Source organism: Mytilus galloprovincialis, chromosome 6, assembly GCF_965363235.1.
Source record: "Mytilus galloprovincialis chromosome 6, xbMytGall1.hap1.1, whole genome shotgun sequence".
Lineage (NCBI taxonomy): Eukaryota > Metazoa > Mollusca > Bivalvia > Mytilida > Mytilidae > Mytilus > Mytilus galloprovincialis.
Window position 1 is genome coordinate 43895894 of NC_134843.1, and position 27401 is coordinate 43923294.

The window sequence follows — 27401 nt, forward strand, 5'->3', positions numbered from 1 at the left end:
ACAATTCGGTCAAATGTATAAAGTGCTATTTTAATTTAATTACAGTTTAAAGTTAAAAGTTGAAAGGATGGATTGGATGAATCTAAATTCTGCACAAGTCTCATAAAATACTATGAAATATACTACATATGAATATGTCAAAGCATCTTAGTTCTATTCTATATGCCTCATGAGTAATTTGCCTCAAAACTAAACCTTTATATATATGCGGAAATTGTTTGAATGAGAATGTTTCAGTTCAGTAAAAGACTAAGCAATACATTATACCATTTCTTCAGGCAGAAATATTGTTTGTTAATCGTTCTGTCTTTTTGTCATGTCGATTGTTGTCCTGTACATCGATTTAACATACATCATTAATTAATTAGTTTCCTCTTATTTTGCCCGTTATTTTCTTTAACAAGCAAACCTATAGAATTCTAAAATAAATTTAATTGCATTTGACTTTTGAATCGGGTGTATTGATAAGTTATACTTTATGGTGATTAGTCTGAACAAAGGTTGTGCTTGTTGGCAGTTTTTTGTTTCCTGGCATTGAATGCTTCCATTAGAGGCATTGCGTCCTGCGTAGATCTGTTGAATGTCTCGTTTCCCTCGATAATGACGAAGTCGTGTAGCTTTTGTATTTAATCAGCTTACGAACGAAGTAGACAATGGCCGATATTGAATATGATGTTTAATTATAAATTGGTAGGCAACACAATAGTGCTGCTCATGTGATGCCATTCGAGATAACTTGATTTGTTCCGAAACAAAAATGATAAGCTACGAGCTTTCAAACAATTTTGCCTTAACCAGAACAAATAGTGTCGGAAATTAAAAGGTAATTATTTCAGCACATACTTTAAGATATCACTAATGGTTTTCAACAAACAAATCAATGCATTTTTTTCTAGTGTCATTGTGCCTAACACTTCAAAATAATCAAAGTCACTCGAACGTATTTAACTGCTAAAAGCCAAGCGACTTCTGCAAATGATCCCAAAATTCCAAACTGTCACGCAGGCGCAATAATCAAAACTGTAATACCATAGAATCATAATATTAACCAAAACGTTCACTTTTAAAACATTCGGATGATTGAATTACGACACAAACAGCGGATATTAATTCCGATCGATATTGGATAAATGCACATGGTACTTCGGATATTGAGAGTCATTTAAAGAGAATCATCATTGGATGTTTGACGGAACTATTTAGTGATTTCAGTCGTTTATATTTAAAAACAATATCGCATATGACTTTGTAGAAAAAAAATCTTTAATATTACAGGTAAGTCAGTCATAAATGTTGTCATTGTATTTTTTTGAATTCAGAAAATGTTCTTCAGAACGCTATGAAAACTTCCTGCTCTCTGTAAAAAAATGATAGTTTCATGCTCTTTATCAAAATGTTGTTTAAAAAATTGATTCAGTTATCGTGAATTATTTCTAAAACACATGGCATATGGTAAATTTTCCTTTACGGTAGATATCGGTTATGAATTAGATCATTTTGGCTTTAAAGGGAAATATTTTCTTGTTAGTTTCAACCTAATAATTTCACACTGATGTACATTTTGTTTTTATGGAAATAGTTATTGTCAGTTTTACCTTGAATATATATATTTAACGCCGATGTCCAATCTTTGACGGGTACTTGGTGAAAGTACCCGTTTATATACTGATTTTTTTGTTTATTTCAGTTACAATTTACGTAAAGTAAGAAATAAAATATATTCCGTGAGTTAAAAAAAAAGTAAATTATAATATAGTTCACAGGTGATGATACATTTTCTAATGTTGTCGTTGCACTTTTCAAATGTTTCATATGATATGTATTCAATTCAAATTAAAATATTTATTCCTAATCAAAGGGCCCATAATATATATCTTTAAATGAATAGTTATTGTGTTCAGCATTGTCATTACAAGGTAGCCATTAACATCAAAGCAAACCATTTGAAATCTTTCAAGAAGTGAAGCAGAACAAACCAACGTCCTTTATCACTTTTCTAGCTTTTAAACAAAAATGAAGTTAGGAAAGATTTATCTTCTTTTTCTTTACTACAAGAACATTTTAGCAGAATTGTGTTCTGAGGAAACGGAACAGAGATCGCCAGACCTTCCACCGGAAGGAAGAAATGTTTAATACATCCATAACAAGAAAATGACTACTTGTGGTTCTGTGCTGATTGGAGTTAATGGAAAATCGCGGACCGCTTTAACTATGTATACTTAATTCAATATCGGCAGGAATTATACGCTGCCTTGATGTTCAATATGCAGTTATCTAATTAAATGTACATCGGAAAAGGGAATTGGAATAGGTTGGTCGAACGTTTCATTAATGTGTACAATTTAACGGTTAAACATGACATTTTATCATTAAATAGATGTGTAGCTGACTTCAGAGAGATCCAGGCTGCCGTCTCGGAACGGCCTTTGGTCGATTGCGAGTTGAAATGAAGTTTTAGTTGATAAAATTTGCATGGTTCCTCAGTATCATGATATGGATTTTTGATTGAGAAACACTGTGAAAAGCAATCTCACAATTTAATTGGAATTGAAAATTCGCAATGTCGATGGGGTAACCGAAAGGTTAAAGAAATTCAAACTTGCACACGACTCCTACGATTATAGAACCGTTCTTACATCATATTGATCATTAGACGTAAATTGTACCTGCATACACTAAAATTCGTTAATGTGCTAAAATAAGCGAAATTAAAACAAATGCTTTAAATCTTCTTATTTTATTTGTATTCATAAAATAAAGAACTACAATTCAGACTATAAGGGACTGACTATAAGAGTAACAACTCTGCCGAAATTTCAACTTTCTTGAATTTTTTAAACTGTAGCAAATGTACTTAATTTCTTTTCACTGTAAAGTTGTTTAAAGTTATAAACACTTATTTAATTCATTTTGTAATATTGCAAAATCAGTCGACAGGGTTGCTTATAGTTGTAAAAAAAGTTATAATAAATATTGGTTAAAAATACAATTGAAATGGAAAGAGAAGTCTCTCCATATAAATTGTGTTAAAATCATGCAATGCCTAAGGTGCAAGAATCAAAATGAACAATTGTGAAAAAATGCATCATGTCTCAGTCAGTTAAGCGGCGTGTCTGGCAAAACCGGTAATGCAGTTATTTGACCATTTTCAATGTATACAAAACAAGTACTTGGTCTGCAAAAACAGTTGAAATGTTTTGGATTTGTTTAAATTTTCTAATGGATAAATCAAAATCTAAACTGAAAACATTTCAGACCACGTTTAACTGTTGCCCTACAACTTCTATAGACACCTGCGTGTCTCTTATGTCAACTCGATTGCATTTCAGACATACAAGATACCTTTGAAATAAAATCATAAAACGATTTCCGTTAAATGAAAGGATTTACAATGAAAAATGTTCGATTACTTACCAAGTGCGTAATCGAATGCAGATAAAACATTAAAACTACAAGGTCAGCCGAGGTTTTAAATGAAACAATATAATTTTATTTAAAGGAGTTTATATAAATGGTATCATAAAACACACAAATAAAACAGTACGTTTGTATGACTATTAAATCATTTTTATAATTTTTATGATATGGTCAAATAAACAAAACGAATACTAAGTTCCATTTTATACATGAAACATGCCAGTTTATATTTATTATATGGTCATGCATATTTAGCCTACTTTCACGTCGAGAGAAGGTTGTTATAATCTTATGGTCTCCATCTTTTTATGGAAATATTTTTACTTCGTTTCTCATTGATAACTAAATTTATAAAGAATTGCGATACCTACATTTAGAAAACAAACTTTTATTAAACCATATGAACATGCATAAGTATTAAGAATTACATCTACACTAGAGAAAAAAAACATATAGGAAGATTTCAAGTTTCATGTACCCCATAACAGACCAGTTTACTGAAAACTGGTATTGCACAAGCTTGTGTTTTCACGATTGCATACAGTGTATGTTTATATCAATGTGTGCGCTTCATGAGTAGTGAGCTGCGTTGTGTTTTAATTTTCCTGCATGGCTTTTCATTTCGGTTTTCGATTTGTAAGTTTTTTTATCTATTTAATTTGGTACTTTTGTATAAGATATAGTTGTAAGCTTTGGACATATCATGCCCTTTCTTGTTCAATAGAAAACAAATCAACAACAAAAAAAAATACTAAGTTAAATTTTATGCATGATACATGCCAGTTTGTATACGTATATACATAAGATTGGCTTGTACTGAGTTCTATAGGGTTGTTGATTAATACCTGAAAGTGTTCCGAAATTACAGCGTCATGAGGAAAATCAAATGTAAAAAACCAACAACAAAAAATGAACAAGATCGAAGTTTGACTTGAAGTTTTGATCGGCCTCCTTTGTATCTTCAGAATTTTTCTGCTCATGTCTTTTCAAACTTTCAAAAAATTCAAAACTCTGTCAAAAAAGCTTGATATGCCATTTAACCTTTTGGATATTTAGTATTGCCAAGTACATTTATGTCATACATGTAATTCAACAAAACATATGCATAATAAACGAACTTCGAATCCAACGGTTCCGCATTTAAAATGTAATTGATTTTTTTTTCTTTGACATATTGACTAATGGACTCTATTATATTTCATTGAACAGGAAATCGTTTACATTGGTTTTAATTTCCACTATTATGACACATAAAAATAGCAGGACTTCCTCATTTATGCATCAAGCTTTATATTAATTTGAACTACAAAATGTTTTGTGTTGAAGAAAAATCGCCTCTAGAAAAGCTTATTCTCAACGTATCTTTTTAGATGCAAATAAAGCCTTTGAAAATATAAAATTTCCAGTTTATTGTAACAAGAAACCGAATGACAAATAGGATTTTTGATCAGTTTAGAAATTGACTACCATGCAGAAGAATTAGGCGAGTAAAACTCATCCAATAAAAAGAAGGCTGTGAAATTAAATTCATCAAAAACGCATCCTTGGCTTGTAATTGAAATTAATGTAAAATCAGTTGAATCTTCTAGGCTATAATCCAATTATTGTAATGTTTACAAAATATGATGAATTGTATCAGTAGTGGATTTCAGGACAGCCATGGTATTGCAATAAAATATCCAGGACCAAAAGCATTACATAATGAAAATAACATGCAAATACTAATCGTGGCTAGCAAAGGATTACCATTCAGTCTGGAACTGGATCGTAACCCTTGGCTAGCGAAGATGACAAATACCTTAGTGTTAAATTTATGTATATGTCCACGTATAGCCCTATAGTGTTGAAATCTTCCATGGTGCACGAATAACACATTTCTTTTAGGATGATGAATAAATGTGGACGAGGTCAGTGTATCCGCGAATGACAAAAAGGTGGTTGAATGAAAATAATAATTTTTATTTCGAAACACTTTCAATTTTCAAGTCTTCTTTATATGCATTTTTGTGTATTTTTGTCAAGAATAAGTAATAACTGTTTGGTCTTTTGCCTAGCGAAATATATATTTCATGTCATTTGTCAATGCAGGGACAAGTAAATGAAACCCTGCTATGTTTCGGCAGGATAGAACACCTACCAGACTGTAACAAGATAGTTTAAAAGTCAGTAATTTAACAGAAAGAGCTGTTATTGTGTTTTCTATCTGTAAAAAATAAAGGAATATATATAAAGGTAAAAAAAAAAAAATCATAAGTGTTAAAATACATAACAACATATTATATTTGAAAAGATAAATATCTAGCTTATTCACAATAGTTCATCTTATCTGCAGCATAAGGTTCTCCTAATCTCATGATAACACAAAAGGCACATTACCATTCAGAGATTTTTACCTTAATTACTATAAAGAAGACGACGGACACCACTGATGATAATGTCTAACCTTTTGGGAGCACCCATTGTTATCTCCGTTCTATATGGGAGGGACCATTATAAAATAATAAGGAGATGTGGAATGATTGTTAATGAAACAACTATCTAACAAAGTTCAAGTGAAGTGCAGTGCTTTAACATGTTTCTGTGTAATTATTTTTGACTGTGGTTTGTTATCTCGTCCTTTTTCCTTTGGCTATGATGTTGTCTATCCTTTTAGCTTTTTACTTCGATGTTCCTTGGTATTTTCACACCTTTTCATTTTTTGGTTCACAACGTTAAATGATATTTCCCAAATAAGTCATCTAAAGTGGTTGGTCACATCTGATATTTTCGTTACAAATTGTTTGTCATTGACTTTCATGTTGTTACTCTATCAATGAAGAACGCAAACCTATTTTGATGGAACATACGTTAAGGCAAATCAGTACAGTGAGTGAGTGTCTCTACTTTAGATTCTTCTATATGATAACGATGGAAACGGATAGAAATAGTACTGGTTTGAACAATGCCAAACAGTGGAAGAACATTTATAGATATCACTTAAAACGATTAGTCAAATCGATTTTATCGATGGGCATATCATTTCCTTGTGTCTTTTCGTAAGAATTCTTAACACTATATTTGAACATTAAATTTTGCAAGAGAAATGCTTCTCTTATCTTAATTTGGTAAATGAGAGTATGCATTGTTTTTAAATCTTTGGGTTTTTTTCTTCCATGGCAGATCTTTGATAGTCTCTGTATTTATTAATGAGGTTTTCAGACTCCGGTCTATTTTATAAATTTCAGAATCTGTCTATATCGTTGAAGACCGTATAGGTTGTAAATATCTTTTTGTTCTGCCATTGAAATTTTATCGACGATAATTGATAAAAAAAAAAGTCTATGACTCCTGTGTGCATATTGGCTTTTAACTAGGTTTAATATTGAAAAAATTACTCAGGACTCCTTTATACATCTTTGGTTGTAAATATCTTTTTGATTGTGCCATTGAAGTGTTGTCGCCGATATATGATAAAAAAAATTAAAAAAAAAAACGTTTATGACTTCTGGGTTCGTCTTGGCTTTTAACTAAATCCAAGACTGATAAAAGAGGGACGAAAGATACCAAAGGGACAGTCAAACTCATAAATCTAATACAAACTGACAACACCATGGCTTAAAATGAAAAAGACAAACAAACAACAGCACACATTGATTGATTGATTGATTGTTGGTTGCTTAACGTCCAGTGGCAAATATTTCATGCATATTCAGGACGAGAACAAGTTCACAATAAATACAATAGATAGGTTGTTGTAATAGAGGCCATCTAGGATGATGGTCAGGGAAATTTGGACTGCCACTGGAAAATGAGGGTATATTGGATAGGGACAGATAGAAATTTTGCCTTGCAACAGGCCACCTACGGACCCCTCAAAGAGTTGTTGCAAGGGTTCTTAACGTGCAAAGAGCGTGGCACTCTCTTTACACGAGGCATCGGATTTAACGTCCCCTTCTGACGGACGTGACTCCGAACTTGATACATCCCGCACAGCCAAACGGACGCCCCACTTCAGCAAGCGTTTTACTGCCGGTCGGGAGAAGACCAAGTGACCATATTTCTATACCCCAGTCACCCTTGGGGTCTAACACACACACAAGACACAACATAGAAAACTAAAGAATAAACAACACGAACCCCACCAAAAAACAAGGGGTGATCTCAGGTGCTCTGGAAGGGTAAGCAGATCCTGCTCCACATGTGGCACCCGTCGTGTTCATTATGTGATAACAAATCCGGTAAATAGTCTAATTCGGTAGGTCACATTCATGAAAGGGAAGGGGATTGTAGTTACGACGTAAGGAACATATCCGATATCATTTGTGAAACGGTTATTCCATAACGATCAACCAACTCGTGAAGGCGTCCGTAAAATTTACGAAGGGATGATATCAACTTCACCATTTGGAACTCTTGGTTTAATAGCTTCCTTTTGAGCAGCAACCCTCTATCAAGAAAATCATGATAGGAAATGCAAGCACGGGAATATCGTATCAATTGGGAGATATATACCCCGTATATATGCAGGTGCTGCTGGAATGTTGCTACTTGGAAATGGAAAGTTCACAATTGGAAAGCTGAAATCATCTCTTTTGTCGTAAAGTTCTATTTTCAACATGACCTATGACTTCTGTGTCTGTGCGTCTTAGCTTTTAAAAAAGCCAAAGACTGGTAAAATGACCTATGACTCCTGTGTGCATCTTGACTTTAAACTAAGTCTTAAACTGATAAAATTACCATTGACTCCTGCGTGCAGCTTGGCTCTCCACTAAGTCGAAGACTGATACTGAAATGACCGTTGACTGTCAGTGTGCATCTTAGCTTTGAACTGAACCCAAGACTGACAGAATTGCGAAAAACAGAAACAGAACGATAAGAAAGACAGTAAATGTGCAATCAACGTCGTAAAAGGATGTTCAAACAGAAAACAAAATCTCGAATTTCTCACTACAACAGACAGAGAAATTCAATTTATCACTGTGGCATTCTTCACTTGTAATTGATCTAATTGAAATTAATGCGAAATTAGTAGGATCTTCAAAGCTTTAATAGAATTACAGAAAAATTCTTCAAACCACTAACGTTAAGCGTAAGCAATTACAATTTATGATTATGAGTTAAGACCATAAAATTGATAATCTTTGAAACATGAAGAAAAGGGGGTGCTTAATCTCATGGAAACTGGATCAGATTGGCATTGTAAACAATACTTATGGTGGGAGATTCCTGTTTTCGAGGTATTACACGATAATAAATTTTAGTTGACGTGAAATGGCTTCTTTAATAGATCTTACTAAGGCAGGTTTCAGTAATTCCATGGTACCGTAATCGGTGACTGCATGTTCACTGCTCCCGTTTTTTAATAATGCATATATCATGTTGATATTGCCGCCATTATTTACCTTTCCATTAACCAGTATAGTTGGTAATTACAGGGAACCGAGGAGAGCTATAACAAGCCGTTTCATTTTAGTGAAGATTTCTAAGTACTAAAACAGCTTGCGGAACAATTTCCAAACCTCTTTTTATTTAAACTCATTGTTACTCACCTATATTAACATATATCTTTGACACAACTATTGTGAATCAATTTGTAACTCTGGAATTTCGGAATTTAAAAAAACAGTGTATGTAGTGATTGCTGTTTTTTACTGCTCAGTTGTGAAATGGGCCCTATCAATGCACAGGTTTCATTTTGCTTCTGTAATACACATGAAGAGACAATCTTTCTGTTGTTCATAGGTTCAACTGCACACGTTAGTTCTTATAACAACATAAGATTTGACATAGGAAAACAATCGAAAACGATGTTGTTGAGTTTCGAAATTGACATGTTGTCACCGAGTTGCGTCGTTGTACTTTAAATTAAAAAAAAAAAATTACAACAAATTAGTCATTTATTCGTGAAATGAATATACTCAAGAAACAAGATAAACACAAAGAAAATGTCTGTTGATTTTGCATACTTAAATTGCCAGCGTGTCTGCCAATTGTTTCAAAACTTGAAAAACCCTACCTTATTTTGATTTGCTTTAATATTTTTTTTATCAGTAAATGAGCAATCATTTCTATAGATAAGGAGCGGGTCAATAAAATTTTAATTAAACCTATAACTTGAATTTCCAACGTATTTTTTGCAGATAAAAAAAGCAGCTTAGATTTAAGCCTTTTCCACTATAGGAAATATATAACATCTTGTCATTTTTATCGGAGATAACGTTCCGTGTACCCTGATTGAAAAAGTTTTGTAAGTCTTTCATATCAGGTCTTTGCATTTCTATGGCTTATCTTGTCTTTTTGTTCCTTAATTAAATCCGGTGGCTGACAAAAAGACTAGCACTCTAGACATGACAAGGTAGCCTTTTATAGCTTTATAACATCCACAATATGTTTTAATTTTGAATGAACACAATTTAACCGCCATTACGCACGCCATCACTATGTAATTAATTAATGGAGCGAGAGACCGACTCGTATTTTAAGATTTTCTTAGTAATGAGTTCATTATGGAGTTATACGGAAAGCGGTTTTCCTTAAGATAGTGTATTAGTAACGATTTACGTGACATCCCATCCATAACAAAGTCAATCTCGAAGACATGTTTGGTATAATTGGACATTTTACATTTAAAGATTCTTGATTTTTCTTCCTTAAAAAGAACAATTAGCTCATCAGTTTTAACGAACGTGTTGATTAAAATTCTTTCAAACGTAAAACGTGCGAATTTTTATAGATCGATTGAAGCAAACCCCTAAAAAATTTTCAGAAAATCAGAGAAAAATTAACTAATGACAACGAACTGTAATTGCAAACTCATCGAAATGAATCAGGCAGCTTATGCAAGATTCCATTTAAAAACTAGAGGCTCTAAAAAGCCTGTGTCGCTCACCTTGGTCTATGTGAATATTAAACAAAGGAAGCAGATGGATTCATGGCAAAATTGTGTTTTGGTGATGGTGATGTGTTTGTACATCTTACTTTACTGAACATTCTTGCTGCTTACAATTATCTCTATCTATAATGAACTTGGCCCAGTAGTTTCAGTGGAAAATGTTAGTAAAACTTTACAAATTTTATGAAAATTGTTAAAAATTGACTATAAAGGACAATAACTCCTTAGGGGGTCAATTGACCATTTCAGTCATGTTGACTTATTTGTAAATCTTACTTTGCTGTACATTATTGCTGTTTACAGTTTATCTCTATCTATAATAATATTCAAGATTATAACCCAAAACAGTAAAATTTCCTTAAAATTACCAATTTAGGGGCAGCAACCCAACAACGGGTTGTCCGATTCATCTTAAAATTTCCGGGCAGATAGATCTTGACCTGATAAACAATTTTACCCTGTCAGATTTGCTCTTAATGCTTTGGTTTTTGAGTTATCAACCAAAAACTGCATTTTACCCCTATGTTCTATTTTTAGCCATGGCGGCCATCTTGGTTGGATGGCCGGGTCACCGGACACATTTTTAAACTAGATACCCCAAAGATGATTGTGGCCAAGTTTGGATTAATTTGGCCCAGTAGTTTCAGAGGAGAAGATTTTTGTAAAAGATTACCAAGATTTACGAAAAATGGTTAAAAATTGACTATAAAGGGCAATAACTTCTAAAGGGGTCAACTGACCATTTCCGGTCAGTTGACTTATTTGTAAATCTTACTTTGCTGAACATTATTGCTGTTTTCAGTTTATCTCTATCTATAATAATATTCAAGATAATAACCAAAAACAGTAAAATTTCCTTTAAATTACCAATTTAGGGGCAGCAACCCAACAACGGGTTGTCCGATTCATCTGAAAATTTCAGGGCAGATAGATCTTGACCTGAATAACAATTTTTCCCTGTCAGATTTGCTCTTAATGCTTTGGTTTTTGAGTTATAAGCCTAAAACTGCATTTTACCCCTATGTTCTATTTTTAGCCACGGCGGCCATCTTGGTTGGTTGGCGGGGTCACCGGACATATTTTTTAAACTAGATACCTCAATGATGATTGTGGCCAAGTTTTGTTTAATTTGGCCCAGTAGTTTCAGAGGAGAAGATTTTTGTAAAAGTTAACGCAGGACGACGACGGACGACGACGGACGCCGGACGCAAAGTGATGGGAAAGCTCACTTGGCCCTTCGGGCCAGGTGAGCTAAAAAAATGAAGAAAAATCAAATCCAACGTTGCCGGTTTTAGTACTATCCAAAAGAAGTGTTGTGTGATAACCAATGAGACAATTATACAGCAAAGACCAAATGATATGGGTGTTAATAACTACGGATCACGGAAAAGGCTTCAACAATGAGCGAAACCTATACCGTTGTCTGAGTCATCTGTATCTATATCATACTATCCTCATCTAAGAGAAGATTAGTTCGACATAAAACCAATCTATCTGTCTGTATGACAAGACTTCTCCAAAAGAAGGGTAGTATAGTTTACCTTATAATAACTTCAAGGTTCAGCTAACAAACAAGCTAGCCAAAGATATAACTGACCTAAACCTACACACTCCGTGCATTTTGCTGTAATTCGATATTTGCAAGTTTCAATTATAAGGAGATTATGTAGTGAATTTTGCCTCGAGGCATGCAATGAATTTTGTGAAGCTCTTGCAAATGTGTATTAAAGTGAATACATTTTACATATATGCTCATTGGTATGCATAATGATTATTCCGTAAACGATTAACATGTAAACAATCGTCATAGGTTGTTTCCTTTACTATAAATGCAATGTGAATGTTTAATTTTCTAACCCCATGATGCGCGTTTGCTTCATGTATCCTATATTTATACGTATAATTCCAGGATAATGGCGTGATGAAAAGCACTTGAACTATATTCTTCAATATTAAATAACTAGGTGCAGAGCAGGTTTAATCAGATCAAGAGATTGATTAAAATCTTCCATATGATGTCATTAAATACTGCTGGTAAATAATTAAACATAGTCTTTGTTGAGTTCAAAATTCCCTGAGTTTGATGATATTTGGCTCTATAGACGCCCTGATTTTCAGGTGACAACAAAGAAGAAATGTTATCACAAATGAAGTGTTGTAAAAGCAACTGTAGCTTAAAACGTTAATCATAAATTTATGTCGACTGGCCTCTTTTTACGAACTTCACGTAGAATAATGCTATATGTTCGTTTGATGCTGTCGTTAGTTCATAGTTCACTGGTTTGAACAGAGAGCGAGAGAGGGCTTTTTAACTAACGTATTTGTATCAAGCTGTTTGTTATTTATTGCTGGTATATTTTAGAAAGAGTGATACGGTGCTTTTTGTCCGCAATTCGCTTTTTGTCCGCTTTTGCTTTTTGTCCGATAATTTTGCTTTTTGTCCGAAACTTTTGCTTTTTGTCCGTTGCTTTTTGTCCGTTTTGCCTTTTGTCCGATTATTTTGCTTTTTGTCCGAAACTTTTGCTTTTTGTCCGTTGCTTTTTGTCCGTTTTGCCTTTTGTCCGATTTTTTTGCTTTTTGTCCGAAACTTTTGCTTTTTGTCCGTTGCTTTTTGTCCGTTTTGCTTTTTGTCCGATAATTTTGCTTTATGTCCGATATAAAATGTGTATATTTTTGGCAGGTTTCATTTTGAACTTCAAAATACCATGTCCTTTTAGGAGTTAAATACAGACCATACTCACATTATAAATGATTTGTACATGAAATTTCATGTCTTTTACAATATATCGCATTATCTCTAAAATGGCTCGAAGCACTAATATTCAGTGGTCAAAGTTCAGTTTTTGAGTTTTGGTCTTTTTATCTAATATTATATGCCAAAGGTCACTATATTTGGTGCATGAAAATATCTTAGGATCTATATATAAGTCTCCCAGGTTTTATTTGACCATGACCTCAATTTCACGGTTCATTGCACAGTGTTAAGTTTTTGTGTTTTGGTCTGTTTTTCTTAAACTATAAGTAATAGGTCAAGTATATTTGTTGTATCGAAGAATTGTTAGCTGTTCATGTCTGCCTGGTATGGTTCGTCTGACCTTTACCTCATTTTCATAATTCATTTGGTCTTTGTTTAGCTATCTTGGTTAATGTTAAGTTTATGTGGCAGTTGTAATAAATCTTTATACTTAGGGCTATCAACATAATATTAATGATGAGTAAAGTAGGCGAGACATTTCAGTGTGTGCACTCTTGTTTAAATGTGCTTATTTATCCGAGTCCTGGACTGCATTCCAGTGGCTTTCATTCGTTTACTTTTGTGTAAATTTTATACAGATCAGTATTTTTTCAAATGTTTTACCAATATTTTAGCTGCATGTAACATCTTGAACACTCAGAACAGCAAAACAAAATTTAGATTTCAGAAATAAATAGCCTTTAGTCATCGACGAATAGCCGATGATTTCAAGAGTTGTTTCCGTTAAAGGATGATTCCTTTTTTTTTGTGCAATACTTGCTCTTTCGGAGGCTCGAGGGTAATTTCAGCAAAAATTTTATCATTTTTGTTTTCATTACAAATTTTATTTATTACACTATTAGTTATAACTTTATGAATTGGCTCAAAAATCAACCCAAAAAATCGAATGATTTTGGCCTCAGATTTATTTTTCAAATGTTTATATCACTGTAAAAGCTCCAAATTGTCTCCCTTTAGTGCAATAATGACATTTTGTTTTGGCATTAGAATTAAAATGTCTTTTTCAACTCATCGGTGACCTATAGATATTTTTCAAATATGCTTTACGTAAACTAAACAGTTGTAAAATTAAATCGATTTCTGTAATTTAGTTCTTTTTTTATTTCGATATATATATCTCTCTATTTCTCCTATTACTTCAACTTAAAAAAAAAGTACCTTAACAAAAATGGTTGCTTCTTTCGAGGGCAGATTGTGAGCTTAAGTGAACGATAACCCCATGTTTTTATTTGATTTCTATAGAAAAACAAGCAAAATCCTACATGTATATTTAAAAAATAATGGATCAATACCCTCCAGTCCCCTTAACGACAAAAAAAAACAAAACAAATAGAACATTACGTTTAAGTATCACCTACAGTATTTTACAACCTCCATTGGTGATACATTATATGTATTTCTGCTGTTGTTTTATATAAGTTATTGTCCTGAATAAACATCTTTATGCGTTTTTGCGTTTCAGTTTTTATTGTGAAATTTCTTCAATCAGCCAAGACAAACTTTAAATTTCGCCTTAACGATGTTTTCGCGAGAAATCCATGTATTATTATCGAATTACTACATTTAATCATTGTCTAGTGCCCTAAAATGAGATTTTCCGAGACGCTGGGTTTGAAATGGGATACCCTATTTAATTTAAACAATATTTGCAATCTTTTCAAAAAGATGCAGATGGGAATTTTCGTTCCTTATGAAAGTGTTCGCAAGGAGTTAAATTATAAACTCCTTATAGGATTATCAAAAAGCAACTATTAAGGACCCCCTTGGAATAAAGATCTTCCAAGACAACGTGTTCGAGAGTTTGAGTTTAATACATGACTTTTTAAAACTTAATGGACGGAGCAGGATTATCTTACTCTTCCAGTTAACCATACATCATCACAGTTGCATTGGTTCTTGTTGCTCAGATTTTAAATTTCAATGATTTCGTCCGAGACCACAATTGTCGTCCCTTGATTTTCGTTATTAGTCCCTAGTCATAACAGTGGGTTACTTGCCAATAATTTTTATACCCCTTCCAAATTTATTTCTCCTTGTTTAATGCCTCACATTGTAATTGGGGGGGGGGGGGGGGGGGGGGGGGGGTGAAATTACACTGTAAAAAAATTTGGGTCCAGAATTTTACAGGAAAGTAGTGATTTGGTCCAGCTGAAAAAGGTTAAAAATTAGCACTTCGGAAGCTGTCAAAAGATTTCAAGACACCCTAAACACAAAACTGTCCATATTTTGAGTTAGACGCGATGAAGTTTTCTATAATTTTGATATAATTTGTCCCAAAATTAGTACAACACACTGTAAAAGTTTCATTGAGAAAGCGCAGGTGGGATTTTTTAAATTTTCATTTATGTTCTAAAAGAAATGCACTACGAATTAATTGTGTTCTCGGACCATTTGTTTTGTGGACTGTTGTGTATCTTGTTGTTAGCTCACCTGGCCTAAAAGGCCATGTGAGCTTTTCTCATCACTTGGCGTCCGTCGTCGTCGTCGTCGTCGTCGTTAACAATTTTTCAAACATCTTCTCCTCTGAAACTACTGAATGGATTTGAATGAAACTTAGCATGATTGTTCCTTAGATTATCCTGCACAAAGTGTGTGCTTCGATTTTTGATCCGTCAAAAAACATGGCCGCCGTTACTTAAAATAGAACATAGGGGTCAAATGCAGTTTTTGGCTTATATCTCAAAAACGAAAGCATTTAGAGCAAATCTGACAGGGGTAAAAATGTTCATTAGGTCAAGATCTATCAGCCCTGAAATTTTCAGATGAATCAAACAAACCATAATGATTGTTGGGTTGCTGCCACTTAATTGGTAATTTTAAGGAAATTTTGCAGTTTTTGGTCATTATCTTGAATATTATTATAGATAAAGATAAACTGTAAACAGCAAAAATGATCAGCAAAGTAAGATCTACAAATAAGTTAATATGACCAAAATTGTCAATTGACCCCTTAAGGGGTTATTGTCCTTTAATGACAATTTTTCACAATTTGTTCATCACATTTGCTAACTTTAAAAAATCTTCTCCTCTGAAACTACTGAATGGATTTGGATGAAACTTAGCATGATTGTTCCTTAGATTATCCTGCACAAAGTGTGTGCTTCGATTTTTGATCCGTCAAAAAACATGGCCGCTGTTACTTAAAATAGAACATAGGGGTCAAATGCAGTTTTTGGCTTATATCTCAAAAACGAAAGCATTTAGAGCAAATCTGACAGGGGTAAAAATGTTCATTAGGTCAAGATCTATCAGCCCTGAAATTTTCAGATGAATCAAACAAACCATAATGATTGTTGGGTTGCTGCCACTTAATTGGTAATTTTAAGGAAATTTTGCAGTTTTTGGTCATTATCTTGAATATTATTATAGATAAAGATAAACTGTAAACAGCAAAAATGATCAGCAAAGTAAGATCTACAAATAAGTTAATATGACCAAAATTGTCAATTGACCCCTTAAGGGGTTATTGTCCTTTAATGACAATTTTTCACAATTTGTTCATCATATTTGCTAACTTTAAAAAATCTTCTCCTCTAAAACTACTAAACCAAATTCAACCAAACTTCAACTGAATGATCAGTAGGGTGTATAAAATAAAGTTTGTGCTTTATTTTTTATTTCGTCAAAAAACATGGCCGTCATGGCTAAAAATAGAACACAGGGTAAAATGCAGTTTTTGGCTTATATCTCAAAAACTCCAGCATTTAGAGCAAATAAGACAAGAAGTTAAAGTATTTATTAGGTCAAGGTCTACCTGTCCTGAAATTTTCAGCCGAATTGGGTAACTGGTTTTTCAGGTATAATGCCCCTGAATTGATGATTTTAAAGAAATTTTGCAGTTTTTGGTTATTATCTTGAATATTATTATAGATACAGATAAACTGTTAATAGCAAAAATGTTAAGCAAAGTAAGATCTACAAATAAGTCAATTTGACCAAAATTGTCAATTGACCCCTTAAGGAGTTATTGCCCTTTAAAGACTTTTTTCACAATTTGTTTATCATGTTGACTTACTTTAAAAAATCTTCTCCTTTGAAACTGCTGTATCAATTTCAGCCAAACTTAGGCTAAATGAGTTTCAGAGTATCTAGTATAAATTTTATATTTCATTTCCTTGTATGTCAGAAACATAGCTCCTATGGCTAAAATAGAACATAGGAGAAAATGATTTTTTTTTGCTTTTGAAGAAAATAGGACGATTCAAAGAACATTTAAATAAATTGAAAAGCCAAAATAATCATTGATGAGAGATTTAACCAAAAAAATTAAGGTGAGCGATTCAGGCTCTTGAGAGCCTCTTGTTTTTCATTCAGCTGCGGCTTTGTTGGTTTGTTTCAACCCTTTTTAGTGTGATTATCCTTTGGTACACTTTGCCTCTCTCTTATATATGATATCGCAATAATTATATATATGTAAGCCTTCATATACATTTATATGGATACAATATTGAATTAAAATAGATATAATAATTAGATGAGTGAAAAAAAGAAAATGAAGTAATAATTGTACGTGTGAGGAGTTGGCATTCTTATAAAAAAGAAGATGTGGTATTATTGCAAATGAGACAACTATCCACAAAAGACCAAAATGACACAGACATTAACAGCATTAGGTCACCGTACGGCCTTCAACAATGAGGAAAGCCCATACAGCATAGTCAGCTATAAAAGGCCCCGATAAGACAATGTAAAACAATTCAAACGAGAAAACTAACGGCCTTATTTATGTCAAAAAAATAAATGAAAAAACAAATATGTAACACATAAACAAACGACAACCACTGAATATACAGGCTCCTGACTTGGTACAGGCACATACATAAATAATGTGGCGAGGTTAAAGTCTTTTACACTAGAAATATTTTAGATCTTGTTATATAGACTAATTCTTATTCATTCTGGTCGTAAGTTAGTCTATCATCCTCAAACGTGTGAGCAATGGTGTACGTACACCAATTTGTAGAATACATGGGATAGTCAAAGACTTAAACGAACGTTAAGTCTCAGAGGCATGACTTTTTATTAGTTGTTAGTGGCTTTGAAATAGCTGTCAGATAACTGCGAGTACTCTCAGATCTGTTCATTGTGACTTTTTGTGTCGGGATGTATAAGTACCCGGCCACGTCCACTTGTATTTGTGTCTATCTGATGAGTTAAGCCTTTTTCAACTGATTTTTATAGTTCGTTCTTATGTTGTACTGTTATACCACTGTCCCAGGTTAGGGGGAGGGTTGGGATCCCGCTAATATGTTTAACTCCGGCACATTATTTAAATCTGTGCCTGTCCCAAGTCAGGAGCCTGTAATTCAGTGGTTGTCGTTTGTTTATGTGTTACATATTTGTTTTTCGTTCATATTTTTACTTAAATAAGGCCGTTAGTTTTCTCGTTTGAATTGTTTTACATTGTCTTATCGGGGCCTTTATAGCTGACTATGCGGTATGGGCTTTGCTCATTGTTGAAGGTCGTACGGTGACCTATAGTTGTTAATGTTTGTGTCATTTTGGTCTTTTGTGGATAGTTGTCTCATTGGCAATCATACCACATCTTCTTTTTTATATGCTCGAAACTTTAGAATAGTTTAGAAATTTATCAAATCAAATAATCCTTGAGTGATGGTTTCGTTATTGAAATTCTAAATTGATGTTTAACCGCGCTAAATATTATATATGATAATCATACGAATAAGTCAGGAACGGAGTTTCAATCTGTAATTCAATAGTTGTTGTTTGTTTCTGTATTTGTTTGTCGTATAGTGTTTTGTAAATCAATGGTTTTCTCGTTTGAATAGTTTTATCATTATGTTAAATGGTGTCGGCGTTTGCTACATGTGGAAGTGCACACATTTACGACATGTTATCGCACAGTTTCTTCTTCCCGTTAATAATATATAGTCACCATTTGCACTTATATGCGAATGGCCGATTGACAGTCGCTCCAAAATATTTTGCAACATTTCAGTTAAAAAAAAACTTTTTTAAGTCTGGTAATATTTTCGTCATATTTCCAACAACTTTATTTTTCTTAAACATTACAAATATAACAAATATAACAAACAAACAAACTTCATTTTTGGAACACTATCACAAAGTTTACGTAATACATGTGTAGCTATTTATTTAGATAAACTGTATTAATCCATACATTTCGGAATTATTTAGCAACTATATCCAAATGACGAGGAAGTTCGAGGTTATTCAAGTAATAAGATTAAGGAAACTTTGGTTAACACAACAGCATTTTCAACAAAGTAGTTTATTTTTGTTTGACAAACTCGAAAAGAGGGGGAAAAGTAATAAAATGGTTACTTAAGCATTTACTTAATTTCTATCACGAAATAAATGCGTTTAATATTTTAGATACAGATACAATATAGTGCATTCGTAAATGTAAAACACTTTTTAATAGAAAATTTAAAAGAGATACATCAACAGTGTTTATTTTAGAATTGCTCAAGTCTGTAGGGCTTATTCCCGATTGTCCCACTTTTTTTAAATTAAGAGCTCATATTGTCCCACATGAAAAGTTCTGACTGGTCCACATTATTTTATGAGGCGAAATGTTCTTATCCCTTGTTAGATTGTCTCTATGGTTTTGTTTCAGATATATAAGCCAAAATCTATATTTTATGCGATGCTCTTCTTTTAGACATTGCGGTCATCTTAATTATTGGGCGGGGTCATCGGATACTTTTTTGAAACTAAATACCCTAAGGATGATTTTGGCCATGTTTGCTTTAATTTTGCCAGTAGTTTCAGAAGAGAAGATTTTTGTAAAAATTAATGACGACGACGAATAATGAGAAAATGAGAAAAGCTCACTTAGTCCTATGGTCCAGGTGAGCTAAAAAGCAAAACGGACAAAAAGCAACGGACAAAAAGCAAAAGTGTCGGACAAAAAGCAAAATTATCGGACAAAAAGCAAAACGGACAAAAAGCAACGGACAAAAAGCAAAAGTATCGGACAAAAAGCAAAATTATCGGACAAAAAGCAAAACGGACAAAAAGCAACGGACAAAAAGCAAAAGTATCGGACAAAAAGCAAAATTATCGGACAAAAAGCAAAAGCGGACAAAAAGCGAATTGCGGACAAAAAGCACCGTATCAGAAAGAGGATTAGAGATTTATTTATACCTTAGATTGATTTGGCTATCATTTAAGGTCCTATTTGGTCTTACAGTTTGTTCTTATACATCTAAAATTGGAAAGGATTCCTTAATAATAGTATAAATCAATGATTTTTAATGAACCACAAAATAATAATTAAAAAAATATACCATTATAGCACTACTTAAAAAAAAAAACAACAACATAAGAAATAAAACAGAAAACTGAAGAGGTTTCAGTCATGCATTTGCAGGCTCTATTGCGAATTTCACTCACCCATCCATCCGAAGGTATATACCAGGGCATAGAAATGTGACTTAGCCTAAGAGAGCTATATAATAACATAACAAGAGGCTGTGTGATGCATCAATTCTCAACCACCATCTTTCGTTGGCATTAACAGGTTAAAATCGTTGCTTAAATTTTTCCCTATCCAACATGGTATAATCATTTTCATATGGTTGTTAAAATTTTCCGTCCTCACCTCCAGGGCGACCCACTTTGAAGAGCTTATTTTTTATAAGATATATTAAACGTATTCTCGTCCTCAATATGCATGAAATATTTCCGACTGAACGCTAAGAAAAAATCATCTATAATATAGGCCTATCAATCAATAATTTTATAAAATATGTTTGGTAGATACTTCAAAACTTCGATCTAAATTACTTTTAATGATAATGCACCGAAGCTGATGTTCTATAACATGAATAATAAAACAAATGTTCTGATCCTTTTTACAGATAATCCTTATCTACTTCATCTTCGTCGCAAATTACAAAAAAAACCTAATGTTGTGCACATGCAGGTACAGATTAATAATTAATTATTCTTTTACTCACATTCAATATAGCATATCTATGTAGTCAGACGTTTAAAATATTCTACCTATAGTTTTTGTTAAAAATCGATGGTGGGGAACGAATAAGATTTTTTTTAATAGAAATTGAACAAATTTCTATCGATTTTTATTGAATTTTAGGGTGTTTAGAAAAAGTGTTCTATGACATAACCACATGCCACGGTGACAGGTCCTATCGCCTCTGTAATTCTGTCAATACCCTTTTCTCTAAAACATTTGAAACTTATGATTTCCTGTAGCTAATAAAACATTGATAAAAATAATTACATCTTTTTTTAATGAATAATTGCTTCAGTGCTTGAAGCAAATGAAATTGATTTAGTTTTTAGAAATAATGCAATAACGGGAAATGAATTACTTTTAACACGTATGACATTAGAATATCTTCTTTTTGATCTTGAGTGAACTCGAATTTATTAGAGACACCACTGTGCAGATACTTATCATTGTAATTACTTAATAGACCATTAAACAATCACTTTGATTTCTGTTTTCACTAGCTGCATATTCGAAACTCTCGAAAATTTTGGAAATAATTAGATCACACAAAGAAAATAAGTTGAAAGTGGAGGCTAGGATTGTCTAAAAATAATAATAAATTCCACAAACAAGACAAACAAGACATTCTAATTCGACTGAACAGCTTCCAAATTCCATCCTGCAAAACACAATACAGAAAAGAATCATATTTTCCAAGAACTATTACCGACTGGAACAAACTACTGGATAACATTGTAAATTGCACTTCAGTAGACTCTTTCAAATCTTCAATTACAAAGCATCAGTATTAACTCAAAACATACAAAACATGTTATTTTTTAAACTTTTTCGTATTTTTTAAAAATTGTACATTTTCCGGCAATCTATGTCTTGTTGTAAGTTTCCTCCTGTGACATAATCTTCAATTTGTTGAAGGTGGTCACTAAATGGTAGAATAGAATAAAATAAAAAACAATTCGCGAATACAATACCTATCACAGTGCCTAGCTTTCGTGGCGGATAATGTAGCCCTTAGTAAAACTGAAAATGTATCATGATTAAACGGTATTATATGACCGCGCCATAGTTTCCTGTGTACCACTGATAAGTTTTGTGTCGTCAACATAAATCAAAATTATCTACACTGACATTGTTTTTATAAATTGTTCTACCCCTTCTTTTTGACAACAATCATGAGGATCCAGGAAGAATACTCTAATCTGAGAGATTATGTTTTTGAAATAATTCTGTTGTTTTTAGTAATTGAGGTGAAAATTGTGAAACGAACATATTTCCCTTTTGTTCCTAAGTTATTTCAAGTAATTTTTTTTCTTGAATTCATATCGATAACGTTGTAAAACAAACGAACACACCCGCACTTCATAATTACTTCCCCTTTCTACCAATCTTGTCATAAGAGATACGAATATTGCTACGAAGATGGAATTTTATCATTTTTTTTAGTTTTGTACCCATAATTTCTATTTTATGCAAAAAGTCAGGAATATGAGACTATTTTTTATGAAGATGCATACGTGTTTAGCAATGTATATTGCCTTAAAAAGTAGGGATACCTTGTTTTCCTACAATTATATTTTTTCATGCAGACGACATACAAACAGCAACAGCAACAGCAGCAGCAGACAAGACATGACAGATAGAAAAGCAAATATACCTTTGCCATATAAACGAAATAGATTACTGCAAATTTCAATTTTACACTTCTATTCATCCTGTAAATTAAATTCAAAAGAGGTCATGTTTTCCCCAAATTTATATTTTACAATAATTACATTAGATGTATGTTTCATTATAATATTTTATTCTGATTGGCTAACTGCACATCATGTGTTATTCCGTAAGCAGTTGCATTGCTCAATACAACTTTTCATTCATGATAACACGTGGTCCAACAATAAAGTGCACAGGTGAATTAGATAAAAAAAATATATAAAATTCGTGTTTTCATGATCATAGCTAACAAATGTAATTATAAGTATTGAATGCTTCTTTTCGTAACTTTATAGGGTTGTAAAAGCGTTGACCGTGCGCACATTTTTAGAATGAAGCGCTTGCGCGCTTCATACAAAATGTACTTCGGTCAACGCTTTTACACCCCAATAAATTTACAAAAAGAAGCATTCAATTCTTAAAATAAATATAAAAAAAAAAAGGTGCAATGCCTTTTATAATTGCCAGTGGCAGTGGGCTGAATCATGAATGCCAGTCGAAAACTGCACAATTTTTTTTATGTGTCTTGTGTTTGGCTTCAATGGGTAGCTGGTTCCATGAGCAGTTCCCTGGAACAAATAAAGTTTTGAGCTGCTGAAATTTCAAAGGAAATTTTTGAAAAGCAGTTTGGTACTGAATCTATATTAAAAAAATATGTTGATAAGTAATAAAATAACAAGATAGACCATTACCAATACTTTTATCTTTTTCAGGTGATAATATATGAAGAATGATGTCGAAGATGGCAGTTTACAAATGCTTGATTATAGGATGCATTGTACATGTTATATATGCTCAAAGCTGTACACAAAAAGTTTTGTAAGTGTAGTTTATTGAAACATACATTTTAATTATTTTTGTTTCAGTATACTTTAAATCCAACATAAACTTTAAAATGAAACATTTTGTAACAACAATGAATAGTAATACAATTTCAAAAATTTTCAAAAGCAAATCTGCTCTTTTCAGATTTGTTGAAAATACAAGATGCAAGTTTGTACAAATTATAATTTGTACAGGGTTTTTGTACAAGTTATAAGCTTTTTGACACATACCTTCTTGTACCTGGGGATACAAGTTTATCTTTTAAATTGTACCAGTTTAATGTTCTAAATTAAAATTTGTATACTTCAATCTATCATTCAGTGCTAATCTTTTTTTCCTCAAACTGGAATTGAAAATACCTAAATGGTTTTAATTCTAATTTTGTTTTTCTCCTTATACCATATTCTGTTTTTTGTATCAATGCTCAACATGAGACTGTATCATAGTTGTGAAAATATGACAGAAATGTGCGAAACAAAAGACTGTGTGCTTGCATCATCCATTTGTGTTAAACAGTTCATAAAACACTGATAACTTGCACAAAAAAACTGTGCAACTTGTAAATAACATATATATAAAAAAAAAAGAAGATGTGGTATGATTGCCAATACACCTTATTGCTATTTGTCTGCCATTACTGGATATCACACAGGTTCCCGTAAAATTTTTACGTCATAAAACAAAATATCTGACGCCACAATGGAAAAGTGATTGTTGTATGAGTCAAAAGTTCAAGCGGCCGGGTCAGCCGGGATTAGCGATAAGGTGTATGGAAAAACTCTCCACAAGAGACCAAAATAAAACAGAAATTAACAACTATAGGTCACCGTACAGCCTTCAACAATGAGCAAAGCCCATACTGCAAAGTCAGCTATAAAAGGCCCCGAAATGACAATGTATAACAATTCAAAAGAGAAAACTTACGGCCTTATTTATATATATATTTGTTTGGCAGATAAATTGTCAAGATCACATAGGATTATTGAAAAAAAATTGGCAATTCTTGTCCGACCGAAACCTGTATTTGTCAGACATGCCAGGTGATCAGACATATTTTGAGACCTCTGAGAACAAGTCATGTATTTGAAGAAATAGACACACATTGTACATAAAAAAAAAGATACAAAATGTGCTTTAATAACTACTAGACACAAAATGTACATTAAAAAAAAGACACAAAACATCAGAAAAATCATATATATTTATAACGGTTGCCATATCAAAAGATTGACACTTAATGTCAGAAAATGTTCATATATAGATACTGTTAACTTAGCCGTATTTACTGCATCAGTAATGCCAAATTTCAGTTTAATCTGTATTAGGTTAACTCTAATGAAAATGCAGTCAAATGACAGGAAATTTCTGTTTGGGATACTTGTCCTTTTACAGAAATGAACATTAATAATCCAATGTTAATTAAACCTGAGTCAAGCAGGGAAATTGAGGAATTGGTATTTACATCTTTCAATAATGAAGAACTCTGGAGATTTCTGTATTCCTTTATTAATTTCTAAGGATTAAAAGATTTTTCCTACCTGTAACCAGGTGTTGTTGGAAGGATTCATTAGTGTTTGGAAAATTGAGATGTTTTTTATGGTAATCAATTTTCAATAAACCCTCTTCAAATTAATCTTGGTATAATAAAAGTATTGAAACAGGATATTTAGTCTGTTCTATTGATTTGTACAGAATGTTTTGAAAGCTTTGAAATCATGGTTAATATCAGTCACTATTTAAACAATTTGAATGTCAAGCTTTGAAAGAGAAAGCATGCACTGGCATCATCACATGCTTTGGTGAAGGTTGAATTTTTCGACTCAATTTAATTAAGTTTTCCTGTGGGAAATAACATTACATGATAAATAAAATTCCTTACTCTCTTTGGACCACAAATTAAAATCTGAATAATATCTTGGATGAAGTCCAATTAATGCATTTTAGCATATCAATTAATCATAATTTTATAATCTAGATACTTTGAATAATTTGTAACATGTTTTTTAATTATACATTCACGATGCATTTTAATTTTGGGTATTTTCAGATTCAAAGGCCTTAATTAAATATTAGGAAAATTTCTAATACATTTTATTTATTGATTTGTATAATTTTCGTTTGATTCTTGTTTTAAGTTTGATATCAGATATGGTTGTATTTTATAACTTGAAATATGTGAGTTTATTAATTAAATTGCAAAATTGCTTTTAGTCAGAAAATCTAAAGTTAAGAGAGGAAATACCTAATTCTAAAACTTAAAAAAGAAAAGTTAATTTAATATTACAATTTTATTTGTTTATTTGTGATTTTACCAAAAGATAAACCCTCACCATTTGAATTAAATACCTTTTTTTACTCGATTTTTACAAAGTCCAATAAAAATTCATTGAGTATTTGATGATATTAGATCAATAATTTGGAAATATGCAGATCATTTTATGCATGTTTCTGATATTGTCTCTCAATTTTGATCAATGATTATGATGGATTGTTGTTTAAAAATCTTGTGTCAAATTAAATGCATATTCAGGACAACCATTTAAATGAGATATGAATATGATTCGCATTGTACTTGAACGACAAGCTTTTCAGATTTTAAACAAGCTAGTTCACAAGGTATAAGTCTGCATAGATCATATGGTAAAAATCTGCATGTCACTCTTCCCAGACAAATGGTTCTGACTCCAGTCTTTGGTCTTACTTCTAAATGCTGCATACTTTTCAAGTCCTTGGGAGATTGAACCTCTTTGTTTCTAAAAAAAGAAATCACTTAAGAATTGAATTGAATTTAATTAAGCGTTGACCGTGCGCACATTTTTAGAATGATACAAAATGTACTGCGGTCAACGCTTTTACACCCCAATGAAGTTACAAAAAGAAGCATTCAATACTTATAATTAAATTTTTAGCTAGGATCATGAAAACACGAATTTTATCAATTCGTTATTTAATTTACTTGTGCACTTTATTGTGGGACCTCGTGTTATCATAAATGAAAAGTTTTATTGAGTAATGCAATTGCTTAAGGAATAACATGTGATGTGTAGTTAGCCAATCAGAATAACGTATTGTAGTGAAACATACATCTAATGTAATTATTTATCCATAAACTTCGCAATGAGTTTTGGCATGTTAATACAAATCTCCAACAGCATTACTTATACATGTATCTTCAAAAAATGCATTAAAATTTTGCAAAGGAACGTAGCTGTTTTGGTGTTTTGCAATAGAATTATAATATTGAGGACAGACAAATTTTCTTCATAGACAGCCAGGGAATTTATATTTTCAAGAACTCTGTCCTCTCTAAAATTTATTAAATTTAAAATAATGATACATGTCACAATAATTCTTTATTTTCAATGTCCATCAGAAGTTATGTTTTGTTTTGTATAAAACTGTTCATGATTTGCTATAAAAAAAAGTCTAAAACGTTTTTATCTAGCTGTTTTATTAGGCAAAATGAGTATCCTTTTTGTTTATGGAATGTCTTCATGAAAAACATTTTGACCTTCAAGCCCAAAAATCAGTCTATCATATTTATTTAAAATTCATATCGCTTGCAAGGCTTCAATTCAGGAAATGTTTACCAGTCAGAAAACATTATGACTGAACTAGGCTGTAGGACTTGAGGTCAATCATAAAGGCTACAGCAAAAGTTCCATTCTTTCAAGGAATTCTCTGTTTGAAAGTGTCACTATCTTTTATAGATATTTATCACATTAAATTTACAGGGTTGAAGAAGGTACTGGAAGACACAAGAAAGTAACCATGGTCAGAAAGATACCAGCAAAATGTTCTAATTGGGATAAAGCATGGGTTTGGATAACTGGAATGGACTGTGGAACAAAATATGT

The 27401-nt window shown here is 32.3% G+C and overlaps 1 protein-coding gene across 2 annotated transcripts in view; it reads left to right on the forward strand.

The window, feature by feature from the left end:
- Positions 1-777: 777 nt before the first annotated feature.
- Positions 778-27401, forward strand: part of LOC143079662 (uncharacterized) — a 40774-nt gene continuing 14150 nt past the window's right edge. The window contains exons 1-3 of one of the 2 annotated variants that reach the window (XM_076255126.1): positions 778-1275; positions 23433-23538; positions 27279-27401. In XM_076255126.1, coding sequence (XP_076111241.1) covers positions 23450-23538; positions 27279-27401 — 212 coding nt within the window. In that variant the 5' untranslated portion in view covers positions 778-1275; positions 23433-23449. Of the gene's footprint in view, positions 1276-22400; positions 22724-23432; positions 23539-27278 lie in introns of those variants that run through there. The other variant, XM_076255127.1, reaches the window with a different exon arrangement.